Genomic DNA, 13,276 nt, shown 5'->3' with positions numbered 1-13,276 from the left:
TCCACATCCAAAATGAATGTTTAGAAGACAGGTTGTCAGACTGTGTTAGTAAAACTTAAGAGTCAAACCTTAAATACAAATCAGAAATAAAGCAAAACAGTCTTTATTTACAGATGACAAGATCATGTATGTAGAAAAGCTTAGGTAACTGCAAAAAAGCTGCAAGAGCTAAAAAATGCCTTTAGCAAGTCAAAGGATGCAAAGGCAACATACAAAAATCAATACTATTTCTAATACAAGCAATGAACAACTGGAAAATAAAAGGAACATAAAAGCACAACTCCATTTACTATGCCATCTCAAAATATGAAATACCTGCAAGACCTCTGCACTAAAACCTACATAGCATTGTAGAAAGAAATTAAGGAACTAAATTAAAGGAAAGATAGAGCATATTCAGAGACTGAAAGATTCATCATTGACAAAATGGCATTTCTCTCAAAAATCAATCTAAAGATTCGATGTAATCCCAAACAAAATCACAGCAGAACTTTTTGTAGAAACTGATAAACTGATTCTAAAATTTATATGAAGTGCAAGTGAACTAAAATAGCAATGCCATTTTCATAAAGAAGTACAGAGTTGGAGAACACATACTACTTGGTTTTAAGACTGACTATATAGCCACACTAATCACGACAGTGTGAATTAGTAAAAGGTAGAGAAGCTAGTCCCAGGGCAGACAGAGTCCAGGAGACACACATAAATGGTCAACTGACCAAGGCAATTCAATGGTGGAATAGAAACTTTTCAACAAACAGTGCTAGAACTAGATATCCATGCAGGGGTAGGGTTGACATGGGGGAAGACCACTTACTCTTACTTTATGCCATACACCAATATTACCTCAAAGATTACTGACCAAACTTCTAAAAGAAATCATAGGGCAAAAAATCTTTGCAACCTTAGAGTAGACTAAGATAAACCAAAATTTAAAACTTCCACTTTTTAAAAGCAGTCAAGCAACAGAAGAAAATATCTGCAACATACATATCTGCCAAAGAACTTGTATCCCGAATCTATAAAGAACTACAACTCAACAAGAAAAAAAAAAAAAAAACCTAAGCATTTTGAGACACCTCACAAAAGAAATTATATAGATGACAAATAAGTACATGAAAAGGTGTCCAACATCATTAGCCATTAGGTATTACAAATTAAAACTACAAAGAGATACCAGTACATACCATTAAAACAACTAAAATTTAAAAAGTAAACTTCTCGGAGGTTGGAAAGAATGTAGAGCAACTGGAATGCTTATACATTGAAAGGGAGAATAAAAAACAGCACAACCATTTTGGAAAACTGATAGTTTCATGAAATTTCATTACAAATTTCAATAATATATAACTCAGATGGTTTACTCTAAGTATTTATTTATCTGAGAGAAAGGGAAATATATCCATACAAATATCTTTACACAAGCAATTTATCATTCATAATAAACCAAACCTGCAAACAACCCATATGTAAACCAACAACGAATATACCAAATGAATGAATGAATATACAAAATGTGGAATGCCCATATAGTAGAATACTACTGAGCAATAAAAAGCAATAAACAACTAATACACTCAACCTCATAGACGAATCTCCAAATCATGCTCATTGAAGGAAGACAGACACAGAAGAGTACATATTATTATGCTTTAATTTATTGAAAACTCTGGAATGTGCAAAATAATCTCTAGTGACAGAAAACAAATTAATGGATGCCTGAAAGCTGGGATTGGTAGGAGGGAATGACTACCATCTGGCCTGAGTTAACTTCTCCGGGTGATAGAAATGTTCTGTATCTTCATGGTGGTGGTGGTTTCACCACTGCACAGCTCTTAAAACTCACTGAACTATGTATACTTTAAGTGGACACAATTTATTACATATAAATTATACCTCTGATTTTTTACAAAGTGGTTGAGTTTCCCCAGAAAGCATCCAGATGAAAAGGATGCCATGCTCTATGATTCCATTTAACATAAAGTGAAAAAGTGGTCGGAACCAATCTATGTTCAGAGAGCAGTGGCTATCTTGGAAGGCAAGTGTACACATAATTACCAGGAAATTTCTGGCACTCTAGGGATGCTCTCTCTCTTCACCTGAGTAGCAATTACATGAGCTGATCATTTTTTAAACATTCACTGAGCACTTAATTTGTGCACTTTTACTGTATTTTTGTTCTAATTTTCTTTTAAAAAGTGGGGGACATTTAGAAATTAAAAGAAACTTAAGAGACCTAACCACCAAGTGCAATGTGAGGGTGCTGTATGGCCTGTGATTTGAAAAACTTGACTGAAAAAAACTTTTTGAGGAAAATTGAACATGGACTGTGTATTAGATATTAATGAATCATTGTTCATTTCATTGCATATGTACTATAGTTACTTTTACATTTCTTATTTGTTAAAGAGATATAAAAAGTATAGGTCAAATGATATGGTGAGCAGAATTCATTACAAAATATAACAGAAAAAAATGCATGTGTGCTACAAGATAGGATGTTGATCACGGAACCTAGATGGCAGGCTTGCGGGAGTCCATTATACTATTCCCTCAACTTTTAGATAGGTAGATAGCTAGCTAGATAGATAGATAGATAGATAGATATGTGCATGTTGGAATATTTTCATTTTTTTAAAAGTAAAAACAAAAATCAAAAGCAAGGGTGAAGTTCAGGAATGGGGCAGAGGGTCAGAGAGGGTGTGGAGATGTCTGCTGTGCCTGTAACCAACATCCTATTCTTTGCACTCTAAAGATCAAAATAATTATGACATCAAAATGTCCTGCTTCAGAACACACATAGCAAGAAATTTCTCCGGGGCCCAGAAAATGACAAGCAGGAACAGAGTGAAATTTAAGACTCCAATTAGCTCCGGAATGACAGCCGACAGATACATGATGACAAACTGCCCTTCCTGCCTCCAGAGCACGGTCTATTTTGAGCCCAAAGTGAGAGTGAGCACATATTATCCAGGGGATCTCACCATCATTCTGACCCCAGTTTTCTCAGTCTGAAGCCTACCCAGGTAGTGGAGGGCTAGAATGAACCAGGCAGCCAAAACCAAATTCTGACCGCATTAGTCGGGATCATGACAGGAAGTCACACCCTCCGCAATACTCTGAAGAGAATTCAATGAAGGAACTGCTTTCAGAGGTACAGGCAGTGTTACAAGGTGAGGATGCTGCAACTCCCAAAGCGGCAGCAGGATGCCTTCACCACCCTGGGCCTGGAAGAGCAAAGGGAGGGGATGTGTGTTTCCAGAGCTCAGTGAGATAAGGGAGGCACCGGCCACCGAGCTGGAACCATGGAGTGAAGTAAACCTTGCAAGAAATACGATGAGAAAGGCAGGCTGCAGAGGCTGCCTAAATCTTGAATTAGCTGGATTATGGTTTCAGATTCTTAGTTAAAATGGGACTGAATATTTCTACACCACCAAATATCCTAAGCAGCCTCTTTTGCCTTGCCTTCCAGACTTCCTACAGTGAGTCAGACCCTGATGCTTGGGCCACTCTAAATTCCTCAGGCTAGATTCAGGCATCAGATCTGGGTCCTCCAACTGCAGGAAACACAATTCAGAGCTCTCTAACTGGTCCTTTTGATGACCCCTCTCTGGGCTTAAGGTTACAAGACAGTGCTTAACCACCATTTCTCCTCAAGGGAGGGTGACAGCTCATTGCATGGGCATAGCTCTCTCCAAAGAAAGTTCTTCCCTTACCTCCTCTTGACTCTTATATATTCAAAAGCCATGAAGCAGGCTCATGACATTCTACATATAGAATAGATGGTCTTTTGATGGCTATAATATAGGTGCTAAAACTGAGACAAGAAGAGGCCCATTCTCACATCCTGTTCTCTATATCCCACATGCACACGTGTATGCATATATTTTATATGCAGTTTCTATAACAACATCAGCTATTCAAGAGTGATATAAGTGCCTCAGCACTCCCTAATTCAACAATAATTTCCAGCTCTCACCCATCACTGTTGATTTGGATGGTGGTCATCATTATAAACAACTTTACAACCAAAAGATTACCTTGAGAATTTTCTCAATTGCTTGACCAAATTAAAATAAAACCTACTTGAAATATGTGACATTAAAATAGATTTCGAACATATTCCTCACATGTTAAATTACTCTCAAATTACTAGCTATTGCTGACATTCCTGATAGTGTCCAAGATTTTTCAACTTTTGCAAAAGCCCAGATGACCAAAAGAAAGAACTTTGCCAAATTCATATCATTGTTTTTAATGGGATGATTTTTAAAATTCTTTCACCAATCAGTTCAGAATTGTATTTAAAGAAAGCTACTTACCAGTATTTGCAATTAAGAAAGTAGGTAACTACAAGAATAAACTAGCAAGTTCCTAGTGCATATAATCTAAACTGAGAAATAATGTAGAGACAAGAACATAGAAAGTCACATACATATATTTTAGTATATTTTTAAATTACAAAGTGAGAAAAACTGTAATAAATTAGTTACTTCGGCCCATGTCCATCTAAAAGAAATCTGTAAATTGCCTAAGTTAAAAAGAATTCTCTTAAGAGTTGTATCAGATATCTAATATCATTCTTTATCTCAGGCTGTCAGGAAATAAAACACTTTAGATCTATTCACCATAAAATATAAGACACTTTCAGATTCAATTCCTTACAATCTTTTTTCATCTATTTTTGCTCAAGGATCTACAATGATGGGATTAATCAGCCAAAAGTATATTTTAAAGTACATTCTCTAACTAAGAGAACTTTATAAAAAATAAGAGTATGATTATCTTTGGGGGGAACTTTAACATAGAGGGAATTGGAAAAAATTAAATCAGGAAAAATATTCAGTATTTTTTTAAAGGAAAAGAACATCACTAATGATCTAAGAAGATGGGGGGTGAAATTATTTTATTACTCAGGATATAAAGCTAGAAGGGCAAAGGCGGGTGGAAAGCTGTAAAATAACCACTGATTTTACTCTAAGCCTTAAATCAAATCAGAACCCTTCTCCCCCAGCAATTTACCAGAAAAAGGAAAAAAAAATAGAGAAAAATATGTATTCGTTAAGTAACCCAGAACACCTACTGCATAGCAAAATCTGCAATGTTATAATTCAGTAATGATGATGCTCTAGCTTATTTTTAAAGCAGCTCAGAATTGCACAAAATCATGAAGTGGTCCTAGAGATGGCAAGAGCTCTTCATTAATGCAATACTGATTTTTCCCAGCAGCTTTCCTCTGCCCCCTCATGTCTTTCTTTCATAAGCCTACATGGTCATCTACAGAAATCACCTTCAGCAATGAACACCCAGGGAAACACCCCTGTGGAAAGGCATGTAACAGAGTCCACTATCTTTACTTTCTGCAGAACGAAGCAGAAAATATACTTTCAGGAGAGTCATCCAGTCAATACCCGAGTGTTTTGAATACTTGGCAGCAGGTAATTTAATTTGTTTTTAGGAAGGATTAAAGTTAAAAGCAATACAATGAGTAATAATGAGTCTGAGGCTAGAGTTTTCTCCAAAGTTAGAGCCTTCAGGTATAAACTCTTTAAATTGGGAAGGACCTCAGCAATGAGGAAGTCATGCTGCAAAAGAAGGAAGTGAGAGTCAGAGATGGGAAGTGAGCTGTCCAAGGCCTCCTAGAAGGAATGAGACTGGACTCTGGGTCTCTATCTGTCCCAAGTCAAGGGCCCTTCCCATCACCCCACTTGCTCCTTTGCTCCCTCCTTCTGCCCTGAGCTCTCTGACAAACGCTGAAGGCCTCACTTAAAACAGTCCCTTACTCAAAATAACAAGGGCTTGCCAAAGGAAGAAAAAGTTTGAGATATAGATTCTAATTAACTGCCTCTGATTGCTAACTCAAGTCTTCCAGTAACTGATTCCAGCAGTATGTGTTATTTATTTATATCCAACCCTTGTTCCCAAAATAACTTGATATGGTTTGCAGAAATACATAGAACACAACCAGCTAAAAATAAATACAATGGGGAAGTTACTGCAAAAGGGAAAAAAGGGATAGAAAATCTAGCCTACTGAAAGCACCCATGTTTCGGACCTCATTTGAAGGGACAAGGAAGTATCAATATTCCAAAAGAAATCTCCTGTAGAAACTGTCATACATCAGAAAGCAATTTATATAACTGGTGGCTTAACAGCAAATATTATAAACAATGCAATAATAGTAACCCATCAGAAATAAGTTGTGGATTGAAATGAAATGTTAACAGAGTTTGTAGGGAGGGATGAGGCTTGAAATTTCCTATTAATGGCCTAATATGCAGGGTTTGGATTTCTGAAGCAAGACATTCCTAAACCATGCAAGGTTAGGATGAAAAAAAAAAAGAGAGAGAAGTGAGAGGAAAAAGGAGAAGCTGCAGAATATGGGGAGGTAAAGGGAACCATGACAGGTTGATGTCAACCTAGGTATCATTGATTAAAAAACAGAAAATAAATTTTTGTGTAATTGGAGGCTCAAATTCATGCATCACCTTGACGCAACTGCACTGTTATGTTATAATGCAATATAGCCTAAATCAATTGGCTCAGATTTTAAAATTAGAGCCCAATTACCTGTGTAAGGGATTCATAAATCCAACTCGTATTTTTCTAACAGGGTTAACAACTCATGATGCCAGCTTATACTCGGAAAAATCAATTTTCTCAGCTAAAGAACAATTGCGCATGTTATTTTATCACCCTGGTCTAACGCACCAGGTTGAAAGACTGGGGGTGGTGGGGTGCGGTGTTTGGGGAAGGGAGGAAGCCTAAGGCACAACAAACACACACAGAACATTGAATGCAGCTCAAAACGCCCAGTGTATGCGTGCCAGGTAAGCCGGAATAGGAGCACTGACTGTAATAGGCAAACTCCGGACACCCACTATTTGGTGAAGGAATAAAGGCAAACACCTCCCACTGCTTTTCTTGTTCACAAAAATTCCCCTGGAGCCAAAGAAGGGAGATGAAGTGCTAAATGAGGGGGCAGCCTGAGCTCCCCTGAGAGCTCGCCGAAGTGAGCGAGGTCACACCTGCTTGAAGACGGAGACGCCCTTCGCAGGCGCAGTTGGGTGACTTCCTCTTCACCCGGAGGCGCTCAGTGCAGACGGCGGGTGTGGCGGGATAAAACGGAAGTACAAATGGCACAACCTTTATGGAGGACAAGTTAGCACTGCATATGCCCACGTATACACACATACTGTACATTTTTGACGTTGAAACTCCATTTTCATGAAATCCTGCTTAACAAATAATTGAACAAGGGTGCAAATATATACATGCATTTTTCTTCACTGCAGCATTGCTTCTAAGAGCCAAAGCTGGAAGCAAACTAAAAGCCCATCAAAGGTGATGATTTAAGGAATCTCTATTTCACCCATACAGACATGATGATGTAAAATTCTATGTTCGTGGCACATTGTAAGATAAAATAAAAACAGATTTGGATGTATCGAATGTGTGTATGTGTGTGTACCTGTGCAGGCGCATGCGCACACAGGTGAAGAGGTCTGGGAGACACTACCCCCACATACTAATCAAGGTCACTGCTTTATGTGATAAGTGATAGTTCTTTACTAGAATTCTTCTTCTGTGGTATTGCATTTTTGAATTTTAATTTTATAACATAGGCAGGCATTTCTTTTAAAATCTGAAAAAAATATACAGCAATTTCAATCTGGGGTCTTCTTAAGGTAGCAGGAGGAGCAGCAATACACAGAAAAAGCAGAGGCCAAGTAGGGCCCACAGGGCTATCAGCGCACAAAGCCCCAACACCCATTCCAAAGGGTTTCTGTTTTTACACATTTCACTCACTGGTACACTATATTGAAACAAATGGACCAAAATGAATCATTTGTCTGCCTTTATGTTTTCTGGATTGAAAAAAACGTCCTTACTGTGCTTCTAAGAGCAAATACTACCCTTTCCAGACCTAAAATACAGCTAGAAATGTCAGAAACTGTGCCTTCCATGCTGTGCTTGTTGATGTCTCTGTTTTTTTCAGTCTTCCAAATGGATAAGTAAAACTGTTGCTTCACAAAGTCAGCCTCCTCTTTCTAAAGCACAGAAATTGCCAACAAAATACACTATTAGAACTCATGCGTCTCACGGAGTCACTTCCATATCTTAGTTTCATCTGGTTTATGCCAGGGTAAGATATTTGCAAAGTCAGAGCCAAAAACCTACAAGAACCTTAAAGATCATCCAATTCAATGCTCTCATTTTTCACATGAGAAAACTCACCAAGTGAGCCAGCCAGGCCTAAAACCCAGGGGCTGACTGCCAGTCTGCTGCTTATCATTTTGTCTCTAACTCCATTCAGAAATGCAACTGTAATTTCCCCTTTCTAGAGAATTTGAATATTTCTTTCACTAATGTTGACATAAATCAGACTTTGGAATCAGGTGTGAGAGAGAGAAATAGAGCAAAAGCAGCAAATCTAACATAATACACCTTAGCTTTGCCAGATGCATCTGAGAGATACTTTCAGTAATGGAAAACACTTCATACACTACTTTATACAGTACACTCTTGATTCTGTGATAGAAAAGGTAAAAAGTCAGGGGGAAAAAAGCCAGATGGGTCATTTGGTGACATTTTAAAAAATCTTACTTTAAGAAGCACATAATTTAAAGTGTTTTTCCTTTTTTTCTTTCCTATCAAAACTAGGCATATTCACTATAAAACATCTGGAAAATAAAATGTTCATAAGCAGAACAAGATAACATCTCATACAATACAACCAACAAGAGGCAACCACAGTTTAAATTTAGTATAGTTCCTTCCAGGATATTTTTTTTCCTTTTAGAATGCTTGAGACCTTAATAAATACACCATTTTCAGAATTTCTCTTCACCTAAATTACACTAAGCACTTACCAAGTCATCAAAACCTATTAATAAACATCAGGTCACAGTCAAAATAGTGTTCCATGGAATGGATGTGCCAACTTTTTGTTTAATTTTTCTTATGCATGCCATTTAGGGCTTTTCTATAATACATAATGTTATAAAGAACATTTTGTGAAATAAATCTTGATCTAATTTCTGATTATCTTCTTCAATTCCTATAATGGAGAATCACTAGGTTAAATATTATAAGCATTTTAATGTACCTGAACGTTTGTACCAAATTTTCTTCTTGCTACCAAAAGTATAGAAAAGTATATATCTTACAGGTTTTTTCAGTACTTACCATATTTTAAAATCTTTGTTAATTTTATAGATATACAGAGGATTTTAATTTGAATCTCTCTGTCATTGACTAGTTTTGCATAACCATTGGATATTGCATTTCTCCTTGGGCACGTCCAACTCTTGAGGTGTTTGCCCATTTATAAACTGAGAAAGAAGGGAAATGTTTTCATTGAGGACACCCAGTCATGTTCTATTCAATAAATAAAATAAAAATAGAACTTCTAAACAAGTTATAGAGCCTTGTTAAATTCACAAAAAATAAACAGTACAACTACAAGCTTTGAAAAACTTGAAGATATGAATAAGGCCCACACTCAGGTAAAGCAAGAGGACATCAGAAATTCCAGTAGAGAAAAATACAAGTAACTTTATGAGAGAGACTTGAAATACATGTTACACGCACTAAAAGATGGAAGGTTTTGACAAAATGACAAAGGAAGAGGATCCATTTGACCCTGACTCTGTGGCACAATCTCTTTCAAGTATCACAAGAGCTGTGACACTGTACGTAGAAACCACCCTGGTTTTCTGTAAATAATCTAGCAAAACCTTAATTACACAAATCCGTTTTATTATTTTCAATGTCGGAAACATCACAAGGAAAGACTACTCTGGTGACAGAGCAAATGTAAATTAAACTTGACTGCAGAAATACTGGTATAGCTGACTGAGAAGGGCAGGTGGACGAGGAAGAAGAACATATCTCATGGGTGGTGAGGAGGTGAGAGATGCTGCCTAGATTGGTGGGCCAGTAAGAGGGGTTTAAATATGATTTGGAAGTGGCAAGACCAATGGAAGTTGAGAATAATGTCATCTTATAGAGGCAGAATGTGCATAGGTAACTGAAAGTAAGGTAAATCCTTCTCTTCCTTAAAAGAAAATCACTAGATACTGTATAAAATGGATAACATATTAAGTAGCAATGTGGAGATACACCAGGAATGGTCTACAGCAGCTGCATTTAGGAAGTACAGCTAGATGCAGGAATTATTACTATTTATTGTAAGTATTTCTAGGTTATCTGTAAATATGTGGCAGTTATTGCTTTCATTAGAAACTTACAAAAACAGCCAGTGCATTGTGACATGCTCTTTTATTAAAAACAAAAATAATTGAGCCTGGATGAAAAGATGCCTTCTGAGTCTCTGGGCAACTCTGGAGAAATAGTGAATTTCATACAACTGGATATATTCATAACAAGAAGGGGGCAAATTTGGTGTGCGGAAATGAGACACATCGTTTTTTCCCAACAGAGCAATAAAACTTTCATTAGTTCTTAATGACAGGATGACATTCTGGGGTTTTCAGGGTAGGCACATCCCCTTCATTATCAAAGTAAAAATTATCCAGTATCAAGAGGAACCCTTTGTCTTGGATTCTCACCACACACAACACCCCACAAGCCCCTCATGACCCCAGACTAAGATGGAAATTGAATAAAAAGTTCCCTAGTGCTAACTGTATGTTCTCTCATTTCCTCAAGATTGTTGCCTCCTAGCCATTTCATATTAATATCCCCCAAAATGGACAAGTGCACATTTGAATCCCAGCTGTGTACATTTCCCAGAATGTAATTTTGAATGGGCTGGTTGTTGGGAAGCTGGCAAGACCCTAGTCCACGGTGGTTGGGCTACCCCGCCCATCCGTCTGGAAGGCCTGGCGTCCACGTTATTTCGATCAGCCTGTGTACACTTACTACTGCACCCTGTGTTCACAGAGAAGGTTAGTTCTTGTTCAATTACAACCCCTGGCCGTTTAAACGATAGCTGCTCTGCTGGAATCAAAAATAAATTGCTTTCCTCAAGAAGCCTTGGTGCTGCAACTTAGCAGAGCTCCGGGTTTCACCTCATCTGAAATTCAAGCAGGGTACCAAAGCTGGCCTCTGAACTCCTGTTTCTACATCCAGTGGCATTCTTCTACACTTCTAGGGCTCTTTGTTTACCCAAATTCCTATCCTGCAACTGGATTGACGGGAAAGCAATGCCGTGTTTCCATTTTTTTTATACAAGTCACAGTTTTGCTTTTGTTTTTATTTTTCTATGCAAGCCTCTCACTTTGCCAGTGCTTTTTGGACAGCACTATGTCACTGGAGGCAAGATGCTTTCTCCCTTTCCCATAGTTAGCTTTTCTGCCACCAGGGGCCAAGACAAGTGTGAAGACATCTTGCATTCGGGCACCCAAATGCATCTGGGTACCTCTGCAACTCTATTCAAATTCACCTCCTTCCCCTCTCTCCACAGGGTAAAGGAGGAAAAGGAAAGAAACGGCCAGTGCTCAAAACCTGAAGTGGAAATTCTATCTATCTTTCCTCACCACTCACCACCACAGGAATTATTCCTCAGATTGCCCACAGGCTGAAGCTCACAGCGTCCTCTGAGCGCACCCAGACTCACTTGGGACGGGCACACCTGTCTGACTGCCTCTCTGGCAGGGACAGCATCTGATCCCGTAGATATCTTCCCACAAAGGCAATCAGAAAGGTTTCCAATGTTCACTGTCTTCTTTCAGATTTAACAAGGCAACATAATTAACGCTGATGTTTTTCTGCTGGTCAACAAGAAAAATTGCTCTTCCAAGAGTTTTTTCACATTTTCAAAAATAATGAATGAACACTTTTCCCTTTCTGATATTTTTCTTTTTATTGAGATTGAAAGAGATTGTTTTGGGGTGTGTTATATAGTGGTATGTGCTCAGCAGTATTTATGTGAAAGGGGAAACTGCTTTATGCTCATCAAAAAAGAACAAAAAAGCAAAATGAACATTTGAAACCAACTGAAACTCAAACTCAGAGCCCCCTTGCTAGCAGGGAAGCCCTGCTTCTTTCTATCATGAGCACGCAGCCATGCCAAGGGGAAGAGGGACTGTTTCTCTGGACTCAGGTGGATCCTGCAGTTCTTTTGCAGGAGTTCTTTGATCTGTGGTAGCCAGAGTCCAGTGCACCGGTTCTTGACTAGGTCTTTAGGGGGATCTAGGAAATTGGGGAGGGAAGGGATTCTCCAATGTCCCAGTAATTGGGAAGGGGCAATGGGGAGACATTCTAAATGTTGCTGAACATTCTGCAGTGTATCCCCTCACAACGAGGAAGTGTCGCACCCAGAATGCAAAGAGATGCCCCTTGGGAAACACAGACTTTAGTTGGAAGAAAGTCACCTCTGCGAAAAAGCAAAATGAGCTCATTGCCCTGGGTCCCTCATTTTCTCATTTTGCAAGCCCTGGGCTGCTGGCAGATAGTGACTGAAGGAATCATCTAGCGGTTAAAATGAATCACTTACTGATTAAACAAATACATATTAAGTTCCTCCTATGTACAGGTCAGTTAATACTATGCATACATCAAATCACAATCTCCTCTTAGGAACCTTAAAATGCCAGTTTCTCCATAAAGCCTTTCCTAATGTCTTCAGCTACAACTAATCTGTCGGTAAAGAGAATGAATAGCCTATTACTTCGGGCTATGGATACTGGAGCCAAACATTCTTGGGTTCTAATCCAGGTTCCGCCACTTACTAGTCTTGCGACCTTCGGCTGGTTGCTTAATTTCGCTCTGTCTTGGTTTCCTCAATGGAAAATGGGGATAATAATACTGACTACTTAATAAAGTAGTTTTGAGCACATTAAATGGAGTTACTGCTATAAAAGTCATTAGTACAGCACATAGTGCACAATAAGTGCTCAGAAAGTGAGATATATATATGTAAATATGTATATATATCTCACTTTTGATATATAAGTATGTACATATATGTATACACACATGTATCTCAAAAGTATAAATATATCATATATTAGATATATAATTTTTAGAAGTGTTTTATTTATGTATAATTTTCACTGAAATCATTATTGAGATAATTGTAAATTCACTTGAGTGTAACAATGTGCATAATAATGCATAGAAATAATACAGGGAGATCCCGAGTACACTTTATCTAGTTTCCCCTGGTTGTAACACTGCAAAACCATAGTTTGATAGTACAACCAGGACACTGACACTGACACATTGACACGATACACCATCTTATTCAGAGTTCTCCCAAATCCCCATTTTACTTATACTCATTTCAGAGAGAGAGAGAATGTGTGTG

The 13,276-nt window shown here is 38.1% G+C and overlaps 1 protein-coding gene across 23 annotated transcripts in view; it reads right to left on the bottom strand.

Moving 5' to 3' along the window:
* Nucleotides 1–13,276, bottom strand: part of FHIT (fragile histidine triad diadenosine triphosphatase) — a 1,315,417-nt gene that overhangs the window by 798,654 nt on the left and 503,487 nt on the right. For 2 of the 23 annotated variants that reach the window (XM_036878043.2, XM_036878042.2), the window contains exon 1: nucleotides 9,190–11,838. The exons of 18 other annotated variants lie outside the window; for them this stretch is intronic. In XM_036878043.2, the coding sequence (XP_036733938.2) occupies nucleotides 9,190–9,328 (139 nt within the window). In that variant the 5' untranslated portion in view covers nucleotides 9,329–11,838. Of the gene's footprint in view, nucleotides 1–9,189; nucleotides 12,826–13,276 lie in introns of those variants that run through there. 3 more of the 23 variants (XM_057508085.1, XM_057508081.1, XM_036878041.2) reach the window with 3 other exon arrangements.

The sequence above is a fragment of the Manis pentadactyla genome, chromosome 1 (genome assembly GCF_030020395.1).
Source record: "Manis pentadactyla isolate mManPen7 chromosome 1, mManPen7.hap1, whole genome shotgun sequence".
Lineage (NCBI taxonomy): Eukaryota > Metazoa > Chordata > Mammalia > Pholidota > Manidae > Manis > Manis pentadactyla.
Note: the sequence above shows the minus strand (reverse complement) of the source record. Positions and strands in the feature narration are given on the sequence as shown.